Source organism: Balaenoptera acutorostrata, chromosome 7, assembly GCF_949987535.1.
Source record: "Balaenoptera acutorostrata chromosome 7, mBalAcu1.1, whole genome shotgun sequence".
NCBI lineage: Eukaryota > Metazoa > Chordata > Mammalia > Artiodactyla > Balaenopteridae > Balaenoptera > Balaenoptera acutorostrata.
Window position 1 is genome coordinate 4,863,148 of NC_080070.1, and position 24,248 is coordinate 4,887,395.

General features: G+C 42.1%; 1 protein-coding gene across 4 annotated transcripts in view; it reads right to left on the minus strand.

The window, feature by feature from the left end:
• The window catches only part of ACTR3B (actin related protein 3B), a 62,992-nt gene extending 61,912 nt beyond the window's left edge, over positions 1–1,080 (minus strand). For all 4 annotated transcript variants that reach the window (XM_007165452.3, XM_007165447.3, XM_007165446.3 and 1 more), the window contains exon 1: positions 926–1,080. Coding sequence is in view for 3 of the 4 variants with exons in the window: in XM_007165447.3 (XP_007165509.1) it covers positions 926–969 (44 nt within the window). In the remaining variant the exon portion in view is untranslated. The remainder of the gene's footprint in view (positions 1–925) is intronic.
• Between the last annotated feature and the right edge of the window lie 23,168 nt (positions 1,081–24,248).

The following is a 24,248-nucleotide window of genomic DNA, read 5'->3' on the forward strand; positions in this document are numbered from 1 at the left end:
GAATCAAGGCTAAGGTGAACATACCACGGAATATTTTGTGGAAGAAATGATTAAAACCCCATCTTGAAAGATCTTGATGAGGCTAAATTTAGCAGGCAAGCTTGAATTTCTAAACCACCAGCTAGACGGATTCGGTGAGCACCTTCCTAAAACCAGCAAAGCGTGGGCCACTGAAAGAAAGCGCAGGAAATTTCCTAAGGTCTCTTTTGCATATCTCAACAACATCAAAAGAAGCAATCACACCCCAAAAGTAATGCGAAATAAAACCTATACCACAAACAGGCTTTCCCAAATTTAGACTTTCTGTTTTTCAAAATGGAGTCTTTTTTTTTTTTTTTTTTTTTAAGTGAAAAGGCAACTCTACGCAAACTAAAGCAAGAGCTTAGCCCGAGAGAACCATTCACTCCTGGAAGAGAGCAGAGTGGGCTGCAAAAAAAAGGTGTCAACTTGGTAGATGAATATAAAAACCTCCACAAGTGAGAATCCTCAGCAAGGAGAAATGGCATGCGTTTGGGAACCCAAAACGAGGGCCCCTTTTAAGAACGTAAGAAGGTAGGGGCACCGTCAGGCAGGCAGAAGGCAAGTGACGGCAGCGGAGTCCGCCTGCCCGAAAGCTGGCATCCCGGGAGGCCCCGGCCGAGCGCGGAGAGAGGAGGTGGGAGGAGAGGCGAGCCGGCCCGACTCCGCCCCTCGGTCCTCTTCGCATCAAGGGGAGCGAGCTCCGCGCGTGGCCCTCGCGGGCGTGGAGGAGAGGAGTGGGGCGCGGAGACGGGCCGGCCGCCCGAACCTGCCCAGCTGTCGGCCGAGACCCGGGCCCCGGGCGGGGCGCCTCCAGGTGAGAGAGGGGGCGGGCCGCGGGCAGGTGCTCGGCGCCGGGGCTGGAGCGGGGCCGCGAGGGAGCGGGGTGGGCACCCGCGGCTCTTACCCGGTGCCGCAGTCCACCACGCAGGGAGGCAGGGAGCCCGCCATGCTCGGCACGCGCGCCTCTCGGTCCACGCTGGCTGCCCGAGAGGCCCCGCCGCTGTCCCCTTGCCGCGCTCACGCCGCGCCGCTCGCTCCCGGGAGCCTCCGCAGCGCCTCTGCCGGGAGCCCGGATGCTCGCCGCCGCCCACGTGACGCCTCTCCTGACTGACCAATCACGGCGCGGGCACGCCCCGCACCCGCCCCATGTCCGCCATCTTTAGTGCTGGCGGCGGAGCCTCGTTGCCCATACGTCCAACCTTGCAGCTGGAGAGACTGCGGGCTATTTTTAACTGACTTACGGTGAACGTGACCCCATTTCCGAAGGCTGACTCCTTCTCATCCTTTAAGTCTCCGCTCAAATGTCACCTTCTTAGATTAGTTGTCTGTGATCACCCACTGGGTGCCCTCCCTGCACCTTACTCTCTATCTCAGCAGTCTATTGCTTTCATTCACAACACTTGGAGCAAATTTATATTTTTATTTGTAGTCTGTCCTCCCATTGGAATATAAACTCCGCTAGGATAGGGCTCCTGAATATCTTATCATTGATCACCGGATGCTTAGCACAGTATTTGGTGCATTCATGGGAGGCACCCAAATGTTTTTTGAATGAATAAAGAAAAAAATTGCCCTTAGAATTCTTATACCTACCAGAACATTGCATGCCTTCCTCTATAGAAGAAAAACCTGTAAAACAAACGCATGGTCAGCCTTTAGGAATGAATGACCTCCGATTGGGTTAACACTACACCAAGATCATTATGGAAAATGTTTTCAAGTATCAAAGATGGGATGATGTCCAAAAGTTCTTACTGGAACCCTGGGACCGAAGTAGGCAACCACCTACCGACTATGTTATGAAGGTACTGAAAGTCCCACTTCCTTCCTCCTCCCTCCCTATAATAAATTCCTGACATTTTTTAGGAGCTTTCTGGAGACATAGTTCCATGTAGTTTAACTGGTGTTAAAAGCACATGGGGTTTTTTTGGGTTTTTTTGGAGGGTCTTGCCGAACAGCTTGTGGGATCTTAGTTCCCCCGACCAGGGATGGAACCCATGTCCCCTGCAGAGGAAGTGTGGAGTCCTACCACTGGACCAGCAGCTTTTAAGTCCCTTAAAAGCACTTTTAAACTGTTTTTCCCCTAGGAAAAGTAGTAGTTTAGTTGGTCATGCTAGGTAACCCATGGTCATTCCTTTTTTTTTTTTTTTAACCTATTCAGTTCAAATAAGGGCCAGATCTAGAAATTTTTGAAGGGAACTAGAAAGAAAAGTAGAATGTGGGAGGAAAAGGAAAGGTCAGGAGTGTGGAGGAATCCCAGTATAGGACCCAGAGGCTGGGGGCAAAGGCTCACTCCTTTGTATTTTGCCAAAGCCCTGCCCAGCCCCACTTTTCCATGGCCCTCATCAGAATGTTGCAAACTCTAGACTGCAGACTGTCAGCACTGCCACGTCTTTCATTCGCTTAATACATAGTTATCAAGTGCCTACTATGAGACAGGCCTTGTATTAGATTGGGCATGAAACAGTAAGTGGGACATTTAGAGTCTCTGCCCCCAAGACTTTAGAGTCTAGTGAGAGATAGCAACAGTAAACAGGCAGTTGCAATACAGTGTAATCCAAGATGGCGCAAGTCCAGGGTGCCCAGAAAGCCATTAACAGGGCACCTAAACCTGTCTTGGGAGTCAATGAAATCTTCTCAAAGCAATGGTGTCTAAGCTGAAAGCCAGAAGGTGGGTGGAGAATAGCTTGATGGTGGAGAGGGTGGGGTGGGAGAGTGTTTCTGGGATGGGAAACACATACAAAGGCCAGGAGGACCTCAAGACTCATATATGGGCCCGTCCCCTTCACCAGGTGAGAAGCCTTAATGGAATTTGGAACTGGCTCGTAATAAAGGATGTGCTTTTTCAGGGAGTGTCCCTTTGGCATAGGACTTACTGGAAATGGTGACCATGGCCAGTAGCTGGTAGTAAACAAAAGACTTCCTGACTTCAGTTATTTCCTCTAGACACCACTAACCCTTGATGTATGAGTTAAGGTGTTTTCCCTTAAGATGGCACAGGAAATAGCAAATTTTATTATTTCATGTAATAGAAAATCCAGAAATCCCAGGATAATCCAACCATCCCATGACATCACTGTGGGCCTGTACATTCTGTTCTGCCAGACTCTGCAGATTGGCCTTGGTGCTCAGACAGATCCCCTTGCTGTTGTGAAATGGGTACAGCCACTCCATCCACCGTAACTGTAATGGGCAAAGACAGATGGAGAAATGCCCCATCTTGGTTCTTTTCTAAGAAGGAGAGGGAGGAAGGTGTCCCTGGAAGTCCCTAGCTGCTTTCTCTCATTTCATTATCCAGCTCTATGGGTTTCCCAGGGCTGCTGTAACAAAGTACCACAAACTGGGCAGCCTAAAACAACACACATTTATTATCTCACAGTAGGGTAGAAGGTCAAAATCAAGATGTCAGCAGGGGGCTTCCCTGGTGGCACAGTGGTTAAGAGTGTGCCTGCCAATGCAGGGGACACAGGTTCGAGCCTTGGTCCAGGAAGATTCCACATGCCGCAGAGCAACTAAGCCCGTGTGCCACAACTACAGAGCTTGCACGCCACAACTACTGAAGCCCGCACTCCTAGAGCCCATGCTCTGCAACAGGAGAAGCCACCGCAATGAGAAGCCTGCGCGCCGCAATGAAGAGTAGCCCCCGCTCACCACAACCAGAGAAAGCCCGCGTGCAGCAACAAAGACCCAACACAGCCAAAAAAAAAAAAAGATGTCAGCAGGACCAGCCCTCTTGAAAGACTCTAGGAGGAAAGTCAGAAAACCCTGATGTTCCTTGGTTTATAGATGCATCTCTCCAGTCTCTGCCTCTTCATGACGTGGTGTTCTCCCTGTGTGTTTCTGCATCATCAGACGGTGTTCTCTTCTTATAAAGACCAGTCATATTGGATTAAGGCCCACCCTAATGACCTCATCTTACCACGATTCCATCTGCAAAGGCCTTGTTTCCAAATATGATCACATTTACAGGTACCAGGGTGAGGATTCCAACATGTCTTTTTGGGAGACAGTTCAACTCATAACGCCAGCCTATGCCAAAAACAGTCATTGGTAAGGGGAACTGATAGACTGTGATTGGTTTAGACTATTAAAGACCATACTCTTGGGCTGGAGAGGGGCCTCAAGTCCTCAGAAGCAGATGGTACCAATGCCTGATGGGAATGGGATTTAATGAGCAATAAGGGGAATGACAACAAATAGTTTCTGCCTCACTGGTTATTTTCCTAATTAAACCATATATTCTAACTGATTCTATGCCTTTTCACTCCTCTAGCCTCTGCTTGGAATTATCATTTAAATAACTCATCTTAGGGACTTCCTGGAAGTCCAGTGCATTCCAGACTCTGTGCTTCCACTGCAGGGGGCACGGGTTCAATCCCTGGTCGGGGAACTAAAATCCCCCATGCCGGGCAGTATGGCCAAAAATATATATAAATAAATTAAATAAATAAATAAATAAATAAATAAATAAATCATCCTTGCTGACCCAGGTGGAGATCTGTCCCCTCTCTGAAGCTTTCCCTCAACTTCCAGAAAGAGTAATCGCTCTGTCCTCTGGGCTCCCAGAGAGCCTCCTACATCTTTCCACATTTTCACTTATCTGATGGCATCATAACGGTTACACTTCCATAGCCCTTGGTACACCAGGAGCTCTCTGAGAGTACAACTATGTCTCGTATAATTTTATGTCTCTAGTTCATCGGACACTTCTGGCATTTTGTAGCCACTGAGTGAATGGTTATTGAATAAATGAAAGTCATCCAGCAATTTTTAAGCCTCTCAATTATACATGACACTTGCTTTTATTTGCTGTCATCATCAAAAGCAAATAAAAGCAAAGGTTATGTATAATTTCTGTGTTCGTGTTTTTGCTAGTTATTCTTTATATTACAACCCATTCTTCTGTGTTATTCTTCTTAGATCATAAACTCCTATAGATCAGAGACTGATGGCATCCCTTTTGACAAAGGCCAAAACACCAACAGAGAAATAAACCTCCCATTCTGTAAGAAGCACTTCAAGTACAGTCTCTATTAATTATATTGCTAAGGTTTGCTCCCTCCAACATACTTAGCAAAATTCTACAGTCTCCTTGTAATGAGAGGAATGTTTTATCAATAGTTGGCTTTCTGTGGCAGGAACGAGCAACTCTTTACCGTGCTTCTACCCAACAATAGCCTCCTACTCCCCTCCCCCACCCCCAAAAAGGCAGAAACAGGGGAACCGGAATGCTTCCTGTATAGAATTCAGCATCACTTCCGTGGCAGATGTTGTCACTGTTTCCTACTCTCCTGAGGGCTGCATAACCCAGCATCACTCTCAAATGAACTTTTAATAAACATCTTTTGATGCTGGTTACGATGCATTTTTATGCATATGAAGACAACTTAAAAACAAAATAATCAGGACTTATATAGAGATTGTCAATCTAATGGAATTTAGTCAGGGCACACTCGGACAATGTGATCTTAATTTCCTGCATTTAACTAGTCGTGCTGGGCCAAGAAGGAAAAAGAACACAAAAACTAAAGGCTGTCTTGAAAAACTGTCCACCTAGCAGCTCTGTGAATCTTAATTTGCAGAGCTGTGGGTAGGAGCGATCTGTGTGTTCTCTGTTGCCATGAGGATGCAAATAGAGAAAGGAGTACCCAAAAAGTAGGGCCCGTTCCTTTGAAAGTAGCTGGCATTTTCCTTTAAGAGGAAGGGCCTGTCACTGCACTCAAAGGACCTCCCAGAGGTCTTGGCAATAGTGTGAGAAAATGGTCCAAGCTGGAGTTGATTGGCCGGAGTGTGCTGAATTGATAACAGACATAAAACCACAAGATTGGTAAGGAAATCACCTAAAGCTCTGACCTTATTCAGATCAACTCTGCTGCTTCTGCCTCCACCCATGGCAAAGATTCCGACTGGAAAACTGGTCCTCCATCCCACCCCCCTCTTCTTGCTCCCCTCCTGTGCCGTTCATTCAATCCCTCCACTTCCCTTGGGTCTATGACCCTGCTTTTTCTCCTACTGTCACTCTTGCTAAACTACTCCGTAGCTTCCTGCCAGCCAGCCTATCTCCATGTTTTGCCCATCCAAGACATCTTGGGGTGAATTATGCTGCTAGGAGAAGCAACATGGCAAAACCCAGAAAGTTTGTACATCATGTCAGTCTCCCTTCCCCACAACCTTCAATGACCCCTTATTGTTATGGAATTTGATCCAAACCCTCAAGTTGGCATTCAGGGTCCTCCATGATCTGTTCCCAAGTCACCTTTCTAATCTCATCTCGCATGATGCCCTTGACACGTCTGGGCACAGCCGACCGCAGACCAAACCATTGCTATTGTCTGATCTTTGTGCAGGTTCCTCAGTCTAGAACATTCTTCTTTACCTACCCCATCCTCTACATCCATTCCATTCAAAGCTCACTCGTCCTTTCAATTTCAGTTCAAATCCACTTCATTTATTCATTCAACAAAACAGGATGAGTGCTTCCTTACGGCTCAAATCAGAATCAATCACCAATTCTATGTCAGAGTCTACAGATGAAGTCTGGAGATGTGCATTTTAATAAGGTCTTCTGCTCTACCAAACAGTCTTATGGTTTTATTTGTAACTATTTCCTACCAACTTCTCATGGAGAAAACTAAATTATAACAGTATCTTAGTTTACAAAGCATTTTCACTCCATCACACATTTAACCTTCATAACAATCCCATGAGGGAGATATTATAAAAACCTCTCTGAAATAAAGAACTGGAGACTTGTACTTTTCAAATTAGGATATATTAAAAGTTTCATTTTGTTCTGGGCACTTTCTTTAGACGCCCTTGAGAAAACAGGAAAATGATAAAGTGTTCAAAGCCAGCATCTGGTAAGCATAGGTTCAATGTATGTTAGAGCCAGAAGGAATCTCAGCAGTTCGTCCTTCAGACTAACCCAATCCTTTGATAATTTCAAATACACTTTGAAATTTTTGAGCTCTTCACCTTGAATGTTTTCTATTTCCAGTAACAAATGCCCATGAACTCCCATTAGGCAATTACTATATGTTCTAGAGACCGAGTAATATCCAATAAAAATCTAATTCTTTTGCCAATCGGAATGAAACTGCTGAGTAGCGGAATTGGACGCCAAGCAATCTGGACAGAATGTACTGCCAAGAGCTCTAAGTCCAAACGTTTCTCGCCATTGTGCAATCTCACAAGCAACAGGTTTTGGAAGAGTTGTCTTCCCAGGGGCCTCTCCTTTCCTTTTTGATGCTCATTCTAGAACGTTTTTTAGAAGCATCACAGCAAGAACTCTTATAATTATAAGAGAATAAAGGAAGCAAGACTGTGCCATTTCGACGTGTCTTCACTGGATATTGACTTGGTCCCTTTGGGCAGGAAAAGATGTGCAGGGAGACTTAAAGAGTTTCTACCTGAGCAGTGACAGGTAGGAGGGTGCAAAGTGAGAACCATACCTGCTGAGTTTGTCTTTTCATCCAGCTGAAATTCTGGTTGCAACAAAGTGTATCTGAAACTGGACACACAACCACAATGTTTCCATGTCTTATCTTACTATTTCTTGTGCTTCTTACTTACCAAGGTGCAAGATGAATTCTAAGCAAGAGTAGTTTGCAGAAAAACATTTGGTCACTGTGTTCCCAATAATTATAACTGATAAGAAGTAGCTATGAGTTAAGATAAAAGTTATACTGTATTCTTAGTCCAGATATTTTTAGTTGTATTAGTTTGTACCAACAAAAAATGTATAAAATTAATTTTACTTGTTTATTGGAGTATGGAAAGAGGCTAAATTTTGAAGTCTTTCAGAACTGTGTTCAGATCTCATCTCAGAAACTTAAATATGTTTCTGCATGAGTTATTTAACATCTCTAAGCTTTAGTTGCCTTATCTGTAAAGAAGGATTTTTCTGAGTTTTCAAATTAGCTTATAAAAATACCAGGCATTGTAACATGTAAAGTGTTCAATATCATTACTGCCCTGATTCTCAGTGGCTGCTTTCCTCTGATTAGTAATTCTCTTAACCTTAGATTTTTGTGGCCACAATCACACAGCTCTGTTCCAGCTATTTGGATTATAACTAAGGGATTAAAAAAAAAAAGGATTGACATAGACCTATCATCACTAATACTTAAGATTTGAGACATTTTTCCATTAGTGGAGATGAGCTATGTTGAATCATTCATGTCCTCTTACCAGCTCTCCCTTGTGACCAAGGACACTTCATTGTCATGGTGCTAAAGATTTTGTGATTCAGAGCTAAATAGTCTGTATTGGTGAAAGGTCCAGGCTTGGAAGCCAAATTCCCTTGGTTTGAATTTCAGCTCTGACTTTATGCACTTATTAGCAAGTACCTTTTAGATGCTGGCAGTGGGCTAAGTGATTGGGATCTAAAGATGAATGCCTGTGCGGGGAGGGGTAGAGGAGGAAATGTATGCATGTCCGTCTCTGAACATGCTAGGATAGATGGGGACATTGTAGGGAACGCCAAGGAGAGAATAATTAATTCTCATCAGGAGACCTAAGACAAGCTCCACAGAGGGATAGACATCTAAAAATAAAACAATGAAAAGTGGGAAAAGAAGAAGAGCATTTGCAAAAGCACAGAGGCTTATTTCAGGAAATGACTAGTCTGGTGTGAGCCGATGCAGGATACGTTCGTTGGTTGAGATGAAGTTAGGAGGAAGAGTCTGAAATCAAATTGGGCAAAACCTTCAGCACTATTGTATGACATTATAGTTTATTCTAGACAATAAATATCCAAAGATTTTGCAGGAGGAAAGTGTGTGCGTGCGTGTGTGTGTGTGTGTGTGTGTGTGTGTGTGTGTGTGTATGTCTGGAGGGAATAGAGAGGATGAGATTGAATGCAAGGATGTTAACTAAGGAACCAATGAAGTAGTTGAAATAGAGGGTCATGATGGCAATAGGAATAGAAAAGATATTTCAGTGGTAGAAATATGGAAATAAAAGGTCTCAGGGACCAGTTGGGTTTTTTTTAAGTGAGGAAGAGGAAGACAAAATAATTGCTATATTTAGCTTGTATGGTTCTGTGTATGGGGAAGCCATGAACTGAGATCAAAGGAGGACCAGCAGGTTCCCTTTGAAGCACTTCATGGACATCAAGGGAAAGATGCTCAGGAAGCAGTTGGAAATGCTGGTCTGGAGCTGAGCAGGGAGGGCAGATGCTCTTCATTCCTCCAGTGCCATAAAAAGGATGTCACTAACTCTCTGTTATGTTTGGAAGAGGCAAGGTGGGGCTTTGGGTTATTCATCTTTGTCTTTGCCTAGGGCACGGGGACATAGAAATGTCAAAACTCTTCCCACAGCACCGCAAGACTCCTCTCTCCAGTTATCTGCCCGGCTCCTTCAGCTATCATATGTTTGACGTGCATCCCAGTTTCAATTATTTGGTCCCATTGTCTCCATAAATTTATTTGTACTTAGATCATGTGTCCTAAATTTTAGCTTGGACAATACAGGAACCTTAGTCTTCAGCTATCTGTCACCCACACACTCTGTCACTGGTTTGCATATCCTTCTTGTGTTCCGCTAACACATCAACAATCTCTTAGTCACTGAACAAGCATGTACCCCATCAGAGGTCCCAGTTTTTACCAGAGTCCGTCTACCTTACAACTATTTATTTTTTTTAATCCAGGAGCTCTTAGCAAAACTGGTTTAAGGAATGGAAGAAGGAAAGAGGTGATGAAGAAAACAAGGTCAGCTTAAGAGAGATGATCTCAGGTCAAACTTCCGGGTAAAGCTGGTCTGCCTCAAAGTACCTTCCGTCATACAGGTAGTATGTAAGAAAACAGATAGTGGACCCGTTAGCCCTGTCTGAGGGCATGTCATTCTCAAAACGACATTGTAAGAAGGGCATCATTAATATCCCAGCGCTACAGATTCTGGGATTGCTCTCTGTGTCGCTGCCTGAAACTCTAGATTCCATTTCTTCAAAAATGTAAACAACTCTGGGGCGTTTAAGAGGTTTAGGGCTTTCACGGATCATCATAAATTAGCGGTTGCTTGCCTGAGCCAGCTACTGAGGAAATAGGATATTTGATGCAGGGCACAGAGGGCAAGCGTGGTGGGGAGAAGAGGATTGTTTATTTTTTTTAAGGTTTGGACAACTGCCAGAGGCACTGAATATTTAATTACTACTGCAAGAAGAGAATAATATTGAAGCAGAAAACCTCATAGAACCATAGAAGAAGGGCTTAAGGCAGCTTGAGGGCTCTTGGACCTGGCCCCTCAAGGAGAACAACCCTGGGATAGAGTAGACTGTGCTCTGCCCCCTCCTTACCCTGCAGAGCCCCGGCTTCTGGGATGCAAATCTAAGTCCATACATTGCCAGCGACACAATAATAGTATTTATGGGTAATCAAATAGAACATCTAATATTCTTCATATGTTCTGAGTCCAAACAACTGAATGTAAAATGAACTTTTGGAACTCCATCCATATTTACATTGGGAACTGTCTAATAATAAAAATAGCGAACATTTTAAAATTTTATTTTATTGAAGTATAGTTAATTTACAATGTTGTGTTAATTTCTACTGTACAGCAAAATGATTCACTTATACATATATGCATTCGTTTTCTTATTCTTTTCCATTATGGTTTATCACAGGATATTGAATATAGTTCCCTGTGAAAAATAGCTAACATTTAAAAAAACTTACTAATCACTGTGCTAAATGCTTTACATGAGTACTTTTATTTAATCCCTAAAACAGCTCTGGGAGGTTGGTGCTATTGTTATTAGGCTCATTTTGTAGATAGGGAAGCAAGTTTAGAACTAAGTGGTGGATCCAGGATTCCAAGGCAGCAATCGGACTCCAAAACAGCACACTCATCAGGGAAGACACTTGTGTTCAATGACAGTCACTGGTTTTCATTCTGGAAAGAAGATCTTCTCAATCAGCCGGCGGTTCTGGGTGTTATCTTCACAAGAGATGGTGTGAGTAGTGATTAAAGGTGGGGATCTTGATCCAGGTGGACATGGGTTCCAGTTCTGACTCTGCCACGTGCAATCTGAGTTACCCTGGACAAGTTCTCACCCTCTCTGAAACTTAATAGGTTCATCTGTAAAAGAGGGGGAAACAAGGCCGACCATGTAGAAATGGTGTGAAGATTAAATAAGCTGACAGAAAGTGTGCCTGGAACTTCATAAGCATTCAATAAATGGCAACAACTTCTCTGTCTGCCATCCCTGCTTTGGTGGCAGATGTGTAAGCTCTGGAGTATCTGGAAATATGCAATATCTACCAAGAAATTGCAAGGATTTCACCAAAACAGTAGAGTCAGATCATGCCTTCTAGTTCTTCTCTGGTTTCTTACCTAGAATCCCCACCCTGACCGCCCCCCCAAGTAATATACAAGCAGGCAGATGATCAGAAGCATTTCACAAAGCCTACAGCAGTAGCCATCCTCATAGTGATGCAGTTATATTTATAACCCTCACTGGGATTACCTACAGTTGACAAAAGAGAAAAATGATGCAAGTTCTCAAGCTCAATTGGTTGGGCCGGTGAGATCAATTGCTAGGTTAAAAAAAACAAACAAACAACAACAACAAAAACCCAGCCAGCTCTTGTATTTGCCTTTGCTACTTTGTCCATGGAGTAGAAGGTACTGGAAAATAAGAGGGAAAACACAAAAGATGACAAGCTATTCCAGAAAAGTTTCCATGGATTTCTACGGTTACGTATGCTAGTCTTAAATAGCATACAAGCCCTGCTCTGCCACTGACCGGCTCTGCTGTCTTGGACAAGTTACTTAACCTCTAGTTTCAGTTTCCTCATCTGCAACTTTGGAATATCGAAATACCCTCTTTACAGAGTTGGAAAAGTTAAATGATCAGCAAACATTTAATAGCTCCTTCAACTGTTCTTCCACACACCTGTGCTGTGCTCCAGGGAAGCAGTAATGAACAACAATGGACAACACTCTTTTGCACAGAGTGTATTGCCTCTCTAGGTGGGAGTGTTGCCCACATGTTAAAAAAAGTTTGGGAAGGACCTTTCTCGGGAGTGGGAGCTATGGAGAGAAGTGAGAGTGTTAAGGATGCAGTAGACACTCCGGTTTTTTCATAAAGTCTACCTTGTTTGAACCTAAACTTCAAGAACCCTCTGAAGATGCATTGTCATCACTTTATAAATGAGGGAGCCAAGTCCCAGAGAGGTTAAGAAATTGCCCAAGAGCACAGGGCTGGTGAGCAACAGAGTAGGAATTTGAATAGGTCCCTCCCATCCCACACTTCACAATGCTAATGCATTTTAGCAAATGTAAACCCATTAAACTGTCATCTCTCTCTAGGAATATTTTTGCATTTTTTTCCAGATTGGTATTTTGGCGTTAATAACGAAAATGTTCAATCCAGCTATAGAGAATCAGGGTCAGATATCATCATTTCAAGGCAAGATGGGGTCAGAACCAGGGACACCTGCTGAGGGTACAGGGCAGGAGCCAGTCCTGGGGCACTGGTCTCCAAATGCTTGATCATACACTGTTATAAAAAATTTTTGAACTTGCTTTGTATATGTGTGTGTGTGTATGTGTGTGTGTGTGTGTGTGTGTGTGTGTCTGTGCATATATATATTGTTTTGTATATATGCTACTGCATTAATATTATTCTAAAACATACACAAAATTTAAATGTAAAAGAATAAAATAAATAATATTTTTTAATAATTCTCATTTTATTTCATCTATTAATGGAACAAAACACACTTTACTTTGTGATTAATTGTGCTTCATTATTTCACAAGATCTTGATTTAACACTGTGATACAGTTATTCAAAGTCTGATATCAAATTTGGTTTCCTTCTGTACTCGTTTCATTACTAAACCTTGCCCAACTTGCTGAAAAAGATACTTCACAAAAGCTAAGAAATGAATAGCTCCTCTTTAAACTCAAAGATTCTTTGAACTACTCTGTGATGAAATAACCAATGAACCTATGTGTGGTACAAAATATTTTCAGGGTCATTCCCCATTTCATTACAAAACTTTTGTGAAGATCACACAATTTAAGATAATACATGGTACATATATAAATTGGAATATTACTCAGCCATAAAAAAGACTGAAATAATGCCATTTGCAGCAACATGGATGGACCTAGAGATTATCATACTAAGTGAAGTAAGTCAGACAGAGAAAGACAAATATCATATGATATCACTTATTTGTGGAATCTAAAAAAATGATACAAATGAACTTGTTTACACAACAGAAATAGACTCACAGACATAGAAAACAAAGTATGGTTACTAAAGGGGAAAGCTGTGGGGAAGGGATAAATGAGGAGTTTGGGATTAGCAGATACAAACTAATATATACAAAATAGATAAACAGCAAGGACCTACTGTATAGCACAGGGAACTATATTCAATATCTTGTAATCAACTCTAAGGGAAAAGAATCTGAAAAAGGATATATGTATATATATATTGTGTATAACTGAGTCACTTTGCTGTACACTTGAAACTAACACAACATTGCAAATTAACTATACTTCAATAAAAAAATAATAAAAATTAAAAAAAAATTTTTACAGATACTACAACGTATAAAGCCACTTAACCATGTGCACGTAAACTGCCATCTTCACGATGTGCTGGCAGCAAGGAGGCGTGGAGGGGCTGTGTCAGCCCCTTGGAGTGTCCCCTCTTCTTCACTTTCCAGCAGTGTCACATCACCAGCTACAGTGCTGACCTGTGGCCACCAGGCTCTTAGATATTAGCAAAGCTTTGTTTGTGTCTGACTATGTAAAAAGTAGATACAATCAGAATTCTATTTACCCTGCAACCTCATGGATTTTCTTACATGTACCCAGCTTGGATGTCCGAGCTCCAGGGAGGTGACAAGGTCTCGACAGGCTGTGAAGGCCCCGTGCACCAAGCTTCAGGCAAGTAACCCAGCAGGTGCCCCTGAGTAGATGCCGAACCCCGAGCCCTGACCGCGGAGCCCCAGGTCTGGGTCCCAGGTCCCAGGTCCCAGGTCGCAGGCGTGACGGCAACTAAACCAAGTCCTCGCCCCACCCACCGGGGATGAAGGGAACCCTAATCATTTTTTATTTTGTGCTGTTTTCTCATTAACTCGGGGGTTAGGCAGGACCAAACTAAAAGGCTACAGATGTTCGATTCTACAGTTGCACGGGGCCATTTATAGGCAACGACTTGATAATAAGTCGCTGAGAAAATCATTTGGAACGTCCTCTATGGGTTTTGTTTCTGTTTTTTTTTTAAATAAATTTATTTATTTATTTTTGGCTCCGTTGGGTCTTCGTTGCTGCGCACGGGCTTTCTCTAGTTGCGGCGAGTGGGGGCTTCTCATTGCGGTGACCTCTCTTGTTCCAGAGCACGGGCTCTAGGTACCCCGGCTTCAGTAGTTGTGGCACTCGGGCTCAGCAGTTGTGGCGCACGGGCTTAGTTGCTCCGCGGCACGTGGGATCTTCCCGGACCAGGGCTCGAACCCGTGTCCCCTGCCTTGGCAGGTGGGTTCCTAACCACTGTGCCACCAGGGAAGCCCCTCCTATGGGTTTTGAAATACAGGACCTTAAGCAAAGCACGTAGCCTCCCTAGATCTTAGCTGCCTCATGTGTGAGATGAAGGGGTTAGACCAGGGGATCCTTCTCAGAAAGTCTTTTAACTCCATGAAATAAAAAGGAGGCCAATGTGAACTACCTCTGGAAATTTAGTATCATTCATACGTATTATTTGCACCTTCTTAATCCTTTCTTTTTAAAAAGCTAAGAGAAAATATTTAATACTTTTCTACGGTCCTTTATCCACAGCCTTTAGTTCCAGCTGCATTTCAGAACTCAGAATTTCGAGGCCTCAGAAAGGAAATGGTGCAGGTATAGATCGTTGGGTAACATCAGCGGGGGTCGGAGCAGCGTGCTGTAATCAATCATGCTAACGTTTCTGCAGTGAAACATAGGACTTCTCACACTAAGTAGTATAAAGACTAAAAATAGCCTCACGTTGGTTCAGGTCAAGTTTTACAGCCAAAAAGTCTGCCGCATACTGAACAAAAACCCTTCTGTTTTCAGAGCCCTTTTGAACTTCAGAATTGCTGCAAGGAATCACAGCCCCGTGGTAACTCATGCTAACCCCCAGGTAACCATTTTATGTGTGTGTGTGATGTAAATCAACCTAATATTAGTAAGTTCCAAATATTTCACAACCTACTAGGACGTGTATTATTCAGAATTTAAAGGCCAAAAATTTCCTAAAATTGAAATGTCTCAGACCCATTCTAAGCTCTTCTAGTAGTTAATCACTATTGTAGAAGAAAATTAGGATTGGTCTGATAAAGTGTGTCCTTTACAAAGCCAATGTTTGAGATTTTTGCAATTGGCTTTCTGAACATTTTTAGAATTAAAATTAAGTAGACTGCACTATAATCTCTAGTTATACCCTTTGTCCTCGTTTTCTAAGTATAGCCAGTGCATTTATCAGCTCCAGCTCTCCCCCGCTTTGGATTCATAACAACTAGTGTCCTTCAGCATCTTACATTCTACAAGTTCCTAGAAATTCAATATGCCAACAGCATCTCACTCAGATGGAGCAAAAACAACCCGGAGAAAATGTGGACAAAGATATTCCAGAAGTGTCTTATCCTCTTCTGGAAGAAACCTTCCCATAATTTCTGGTTTCATTTCTGCCTATAAGTAGTGAGCAAGGATAGTAGGTCTTGTCAAACATTCCCTTCTACCAGGATTGTGTTCAGACATGTACAACCTTACCGCTCACTTTCCATTACCAACATGGGATGCGGGAGACACATGTATTTTAACTGACCATTTATTATAACCATCTGTTCTCAGAAATATTAAAAGGCAGCAAGATGAACTAGGTTAATTTTCCATTACTGTCACTGTATTTTCTCAGCTCACCTTCAAGTGGAAATCCTAATGACTTTTCTTTTCTTTTTTGGCCACGCCGCGAGGCTTGCGGAATCTCAGTTCCCCAACCAGGGATCGAACCAGGCCATGGCAGTGAAAGCGCTAAATCCTAACCACTAGACCACCAGGGAATTCCCAGAAATCCCAATGATTTTAAACTCTCACCCCACTGGCTCTTCAGAGGAAGAGAAATGAGAAGCCTTAATCAAGATGTGTAACTATGAAGGGACCATTTACACCCACCCCCTTACTTTATAATGCTGTGACATCTAGAACAAAGATATGTACTCAGAGACATTACATATATAGAATATATATATTATGTTTTTATATATTTTATATTTATAGCTGCTGATGACAGTGTTACTCAAAATATAAAACTTAAATGCTCCATGAAAATCAAAATATTGCACGTCTTTTGCTTTGCTGTATCTAGCAGTCAAAACAGTTGCTCCATTGGAGAAGAAAATTAAAAGGGACTAACAAGTCTTAGTTTCATAATTGTGCTTTATAACTGATTGATTGATTGTTGTCAGCCATTGATATCACTTTCCTGTCAATGTCTTAGGTGGCTAAATGGAAAATTAGAAGATTTGATTAGTTAACATGAATACTTACAAGGATATAAGTAAAATTCAACTAAAATAGTACAATGTTTCCTTAATCGAAGGTGCCCCACCAATTTCTGCTTTAAATTAAGTGTTTAGGAAATTTAACGAGTGAAAAAAAGTGATACCTTATAACTGAAGAAAAAATTTAAGTGCATATTCTCGCAAAGTGCCAAACGTTTATTACAGTACTGTATCCTCTCCCTGTAATCAACAGTGAAGAGCAAGTCGAAGTACATCCTCCTGGACAAACCCTCAATGAGCTTTCACCTTTTTGTGGCTTTGAAAGGACATGTCACCCGCCTTTTGACCCTATATCCAAGTTCTGGATAACTTTTTAAGTAGTCTCCCCCCTTGTGAACAAGTAATATCTGAAGATTATTTTTGATGACAAGCAAAGGCTGGTATCCTTATGTTTGGTCTGATTGTTGCACGGTTGCAGCAAGAGTATTATATTAATTTGTCAATGAAACTCAAAATATCTGTGGATTGAAAGTAATTATTCTGCTGTTTAATTTGATTTAAAAATTATTTGGTAGGTTCTCCATCTCAGCATATGAAGCTTGAGGAGCACTCCATTTTTCTGATGAAAAAACAAATTAGCAATTAGCAGTAGCTTTGTCCTGCCCCTGTGAGTGTGTGTGAGTGTGTGTATGCGTGTGTGTACAGTATACTTGCAGAGACCACTCCAACGCTCATCATGCTCAGTTACTTATTTAGAGCCTCCGCCTTTCCAAAAATGCTGCGGCCTCACTCCCTAAGTTCTTTCCTGTCTCCAGGAAAGTAGGTCAGTAGACATTTACCTCTGGATACCACAAGGACACCTCAAGTTCAAGCACATAGCAAGAGATGTTATTATCTTTATCAACAAACTAGATCTTCTCTCTGCGGACCATCCTCATTCTCCACACTGTCACCAGAGCCAGATACCCAATGTCATGCATGCACTCTACTAGATTATAATTTTCAAAATGAGAAAATCATGACTCTCATGTAAATGTAAAATGAACATTTGTCAAATATATTATTCAACTCACTAATTAATGCAGGAAATAGTAAGATGTTAATACTGTTACAAAGACCAAATGAGAAGGTAGGTATGTATAAGCAAATTAATGAAGAAACATTAGAATAGGATTGATGGATTGGATTAAAAACTGGCTAATGCACTAGAGGGCAATCAAACATAACCTTTGGGGTTTTCTTTTCCACTGGACTGAAATTATTTTCATCTCTACCAGACAAAAATCTACAAGTTAACATGTAACTTCTTTATGTCTGGGAACTTCAGTTACTAGTAAACAATGAGCTAAACAAAGTACATTCTGTGATAATCATTAGGTGGGTTTTTCGCCCTTCTTTGTCATTGACAAGTTGTGCAGCCTACCTTTTTACCTTGTTTCCAAGCTTGGGATAATTTTTCTCAGCATCTCCTGACTCTTCCCCAGCCCCTACGCTCAATTCCTGTTAGTTTTCCCTCTATGACATCCCTGTGAATATCCCCTCCATTGACGATGTTACAGCATTTGTTCATATCCTTATTCTCTTACCTTGGATTTTGCAATTGTTCTTCCTAAATCATCTCCGAAATTCCATGGCATTGTCAGGAGGAAACGCAAATCTGATCAAGTTAATCATGTATTAGCCTCTTCAAAGGTTCCCTGTTACCTATAAGATTGAACACTGGGCCCCCCGTGATATGCCAACATCTCCAGCCTCACCTCTTGACAAGCGTAGATCCTCCGTGCAATTCACCACCATGCACGATTGTTTTATATCTCTGCTCACCCTCTTGGAATCCTCTCCTTGCTCACATCACTCCCTCCCCTGGCCCACCCCAGATTCCTTGCCTTATTTCAAAACTCACTTACTTATTACAAAACTCAGCTCAAGAACCATCTTGTGCCAATAAGTCTACCCCAGGTGGGTAGAACAAACCACACCCTCCTTTGTTCCCCTTCACTCATCTTTATACATTTATTGCACCACCCAGACACTTTTCTTTTTGCACTTATCTTTTTGTCACCTTTTCTGTCTTAGTTTGGGGTCACCCAGATGCATATCCAGAAACAAGGGATCAGAAGCCAATCGTTTATTTTGGAAGTGCAGAAAACACCTGTAAGTGGTCCGAGGTGGGAAAGGGAAAGACACAAAGATGCCTTATCTAGCTGGCTACCTCTGTGCATCTGGACTTCCTCTCATGGGGAAATTCAAAGTTATCCCACTTGAGGGCAATACAGCTGGGGTACCGATACCCCAATTGATAACATTGTCAGTCATTGGCTAAACTCTGCTGGTATTTTGTGCCCAAGTCTTAATTTATAATGGTGACCAAGTGATAACATGAAGAGGGCAATGCTGTTGAAAGAAAAGTTTAATGTTATACTCCTGGAGAAATGAGAGGCAGGTCACAGCATACAGGGCCATGTGGGGAAGCCCCAGGACCAGTCAGGAGGCAGAAAGGAGGGAAAGGAAGGCGTAGGGCACAGCTTTTATTGGGGTTTCCACAGGAAAGGCAAGACAGGGCTAGGATTGGCTGGTATGAATGGTTTCAGTGGCTTTTGGGGCAGAAGTTGTCTGGTACATGGCCCTGGGGTGATTTAGGGGAGGGACAATACTGCTTGGGGTGTGAGTCAGATAAAGGAAGTAATTGGAGATAAGAACCAGGGCTGCTTGGTTTGCATATGAAAGGAGTGTCTGCAGGTGAGTTTAGCCCTGGGAAAGGCAGTTTCTCCCCAGCTGGCAAGGCTCCCAATATGTCAAAACATCATAAAATGCAGAAAATGAAAAATATGATTAATACAGCAGATGGTGTTAATTCCTCAAAGGGCTGGACCTCCGAGTCTTGGGGCAGAACTCCTCCAGGACTTTGGAAAGAGCTCTCGGTAGTGTAGCCACTAGCAGCGCTGGAGAAGAGCTGCCGGGTCAGTGGGGGAGAGCCAGATTCTTGGTCCCAGGCCTTCTGAACTGGGGGGTGAAGCTGTTTAAATGAATGGTGTAGGGACGCCACCTGGGGACTTTGGGGCCACTGCTGGTCCTTGTCCTGTCAGAGTAAATGAGCTGCTGGCCCTATGGGAAAGTAAATCGAGGTGCAATCCCTCTCTTGGGGGGAAGGTGGAGGCTTTGTGCGCAGCTGACTCAGAGTTCCGCAATTCGAGTTCAGTGGGTTCCTTAAATCGCTTTGGGCCGCTCTATTCACTGAATCACCTTGATTGATCTTTGTATTTGTTTCCTGTGGCTGCTGTAACTACAAACGTGGTGGCTTAAAACAGCAGAAATTTATTCTCCCCCAGTTCTAGAGACCAGAAGCCTGAAATCAGTATCACTGGGTCCACATCGGGGTGTCAGCGGGGCTGCACTCCCTCTGGGGGCCCTAGAGGAGAGTCTGTTCCTTCCCTCCTCCAGTTTCTGGTGGCTGCCGGCACTCCTTGGCTGGGGCTACAACACCACCAAGCTTCAGACCAGCATCTTCACATCTCTCTGTTCCGTCTTTACATCACGTCTCCTCTGTGTGTCTCTTTATAAAATCATCTTCTGCCTCCTTGCCCTTTATAAAGATACACATGGGGCTTCCCTGGTGGCGTAGTGGTTAAGAATCCGCCTTCCAATGCAGGGGACACAGGTTTGAGCCCTAGTCTGGGAAGATCCCACATGCCGCGGAGCAACTAGGCCCGTGAGCCACAACTACTGAGCCCACGTGCCACAGCTCCTGAGCCTGTTCTCTAGAGCCCGTGAGCCACAGCTACTGAGCCTGCGTTCCTAGAGTCCATGCTCTGCAACAAGAGAAGCCACCGCAATGAGAAGCTGGTGCACCGCAATGAAGAGTAGCCCCCACTCGCCGCAACTAGAGAAAGCCCACGCGCAGCAACAAAGACCCAACGCAGCCAAAAATAAAATAAATAAACAAATAAATAAATAAACTTATTTTAAATATATATATATTTATATAGATATATAGGGGATATATATATATATAATATATATATTATATATATATTATATATATATATAAAATATATATTTAGGGGACTTCCCTGCTGGTCCAGTGGGTAAGACTCCGCACTCCCAATGCAGGGGGCCCAGGTCGATCCCTGGTCGGGGAACTAGATCCCACATGCATGACGCAACTAAGAGTCCACATGCCACAACTAAGACCTGGCACAGCCAAAATAAATAAATAAATAAACAAATATAAATAAATTTTAGTAAAATAACTGGACTTTAAAGAAAAAACATCCATTGAACAGCTAGGTAAACAAATATACATAAGAGAAATAGAACTAGATCATGATCAAACTTCTGGCAGTAACACTTCATATCAGAAGAAAATGGAGTACATTCCTGTGAGCCAAGGATTTCTTATTTGGCAAAACTAACCCTCAAGTATACATGGCACAGACGGAGAATATTGTTTTCATTGGCCTTTCCTAAGGAATTCACTAGAGAATGGGTGTCAAACACCAAAATAACTAGAGAGAGAGATAGACATAGCAGTAAATAGTGAGCATTAATTATATAGTTAGTTGTAGAACTAAGTCTAAATGTGAGTTAAAAAGAAGAAATATGAGGGGTTATTGGGATAGTGTATGTCAAAATATTTTTACTGTTTTATTAATCATAATTGGTGGTAGTAGAATTATTGTTCTTTAGAGAATGTTGTGTATAGTTAAGAGGTGTTAATTCCATGAGTAGGTAAGGAACATTCCAATTCCATATTCCCTTGAGAATCAAAATTCTTACTGTGGAAGAAATACAATAAAAATGCTACATAGAAGAGGTTAAGGAAAAACCCTATAGTCCTGAATTTGATTTGGAAATAGCAATATGAACTCATGAGGTATTTTATCTTTATATAATTCCTAGATCTGTCCAAAGTAAAAAACTGAACAACCCAGCAGCAAAAAGCATGCCTCGTTCTCAGATCATAGTCTTGAAAAACCATTCCCTGTTAAAATAAATCTGAGCTTCTTGGTGAAATGCCTGGTTCAGGGCTGGGGCAGGAAATGTACAAGATAAGCCTCAAATATCTTCTCATACTAGAAAGCAAAAAAGCTATCAAAGACTTTAGAGTTATGGCAAAGCACTTAAGAGTCAACCTAAGGAGGCCCCCACTGGCCAAAGGTGGGATGATTTGAGTTGCAATAAAGATAAGGACTACAGTAAATGAAAATCCATCAAATATGCTTAAATCCAGGAGTTCATGATCATATTTAAAACATGGGGACTTCCCTGGTGGCACAGTGGTTAAGAATACACCTGCCAATGCAGGGGACATGGGTTCAATCCCTGGTCCGGGAAGATCTCACATGCTGCAGAGCAACTAAGCCTGTGCGCCACAACTACTGAGCCCGCGTGCTGCAACTACTGACGCCCACACGTCGAGAGCCCGTGCTCTGCAACAAGAGAAGCCACCACAATGAGAAGCACGTGCACCACAACGAAGAGTAGCCCCCGCTCGCCGCAACTAGAGAAAGCCTGCACGCAGAAATGAAGACCCAACGAGGATGTCATCTGAGGATGGCAGGAAACCATTATTTGGAAAGTCAGTAAATAAAAGGAAATAATCAAACATTTTTCCTCACTTTCCTGTATGAACTTTATTAATGGGTTACTTAATAGTAGATGAGGGCTAGCTTTCTTACAAAATCATTTCTGCTTATCCATAAAAATGAAAGATAAAATTAGAATATCATTGTTTTGCAACCTCTAATAAATTAAGGGATCTTGGCATTGTGTATCAATGGCTGCTAACATGAAAGAAGAAATAGAAATAAAATGAGATTATGATTAAACTTCTGGCAGTAACACTTCGTACCAGAAGAAAATGGAGTAAATTCTTGTGAGCCAAAGATTTCCTATTTAGCAAAACTGACCCTCAAGTATAAATGGCACAGATAAACTATTATCAGGAAAACCTAAAATTAGGTGTGTTTTGTTGAAAAGCACAACATCACCCCCAGGCTTGCTGAAATGATCACAGCTCAGTGAGATCAAGCCTCTAGCTGCGCTAACCAGTGTAGGGAGGCTGTGCAACACCTAGAAATCTCATACGTTGCTGGTGTGAGTGTGCATTGGTCCAGCCTCTTTGGAAAACTGTTTAACAGTATTGATTAATGTTAATGTATGCCTACCAGGTGACCCAACAATTCTATCCCCAAGTATGTATATATCCAAGATTAATACTACATGTATCCTCCAAAGACATGTACGAAAATGCTCATAGTGGCTTTGTTATAATAACCCAAAACTGGAAATAACCCAAATGCCTATTTACCTTGCAATGGATAGTGGCTCATAGTGGCTTTGTTATAATAACCCAAAACTGGAAATAACCCAAATGCCTATTTACCTTGCAATGGATAAATTAATAATGGTGTAGTCATTCATGGAATACTACACAACAGTTAACAAGGACAAACCACTGCTGCACACAACTTGGATGAATCTCACAGGGATTGTGTTGAACCAAAGTATAAACCCTCTGGTTCCATTTATATGAAGGTGAAGAGGAGACAAAACTCATGTTACAGAATTATGAATAGCTCCTAGCTCTGGGTGGAGGAGGGTGGGGTAGTGCCTGGGAGGGAACCTAAGAGAACATTCTTAGTTGTTGGAAATAGTCTGTATCGTGTTTTGGGTGGTGATTACTCCATTGCACACACTATAAAAATTCATTGAACTGTTTATACTGAATGTATGTTATATCCAAACAGGCAAGTATAAATGAAAAACAATAAACTGAAACATGTACTCCCACAATTTCCAATCCTCAGTAACCATGCTAATATAGTCTCACTCATTTCTCAGATTATCATTTCCTATTTACCCTACAAATTTGTCTACAAATTGGGTTAAAGTTCTGTTACAATTTATCCAGTCTTTCACTCTGAAACAAGAGTCTGCAGTTTCCTCCCCATCCCCCTTATGTATAAAGATTCCATGATTCACAAATCAAGCAAAAACAAAACAACATTTCTAGGTGAAGTACCCAGGCAGTGGAAGTCGATAGAAATGGTCATATCTTGGCATATCTTGGTCATTAACTGGCAAATAGGGACTTTAGCCAAGTCCCTTCATCCTTCACCTCTTTCTTCACGTGCCAAAAGGAGAGAATAATACCTATGCTGTCCACCCATCTCAGAGGTTATGAGAGTTAAGTGGGAAAATGAGTATGAACATGCTTTATTTTTAAGGTTTTTTTTCATTGAAGTATAGTTAATTTACAATGTTGTGTTAGTTTCCAGTGTAAAGCAAAGTGATTCAGTTATACATTAATATATATATATTATTTCATATTCTTTTTCATTATAGTTTACTACAATATATTGAGTATAGTTCCCTGTGCTCTATAGTAGGCCCTTGTTGTTTATCTATTTTATATATAATAGTGTGTATATGTTAATCCCAAACTCCTGATTTATCTCTCCCCTTCCCCGCTGCCACAAACATGCTTTAGAAACGAGTGATGCACTTGTCAAATGTTAAGCTTTTATAACTGGTGCATATCACCGTGCAGAAAACAAAATAAATGCTCAATAAACAGTTGAATAATGGATTGATAATTACTTGCCAGCCAGCCAGGCTGCTTCAGGAAACCCTAAAAAGACAAATATTCCGTACAAATTATTTTTATTTTATTTTTAATTTTTTAACATCTTTATTAGAGTATAATTGCTTTACAAGGGTGTGTCAGTTCCTGCTTTATAAC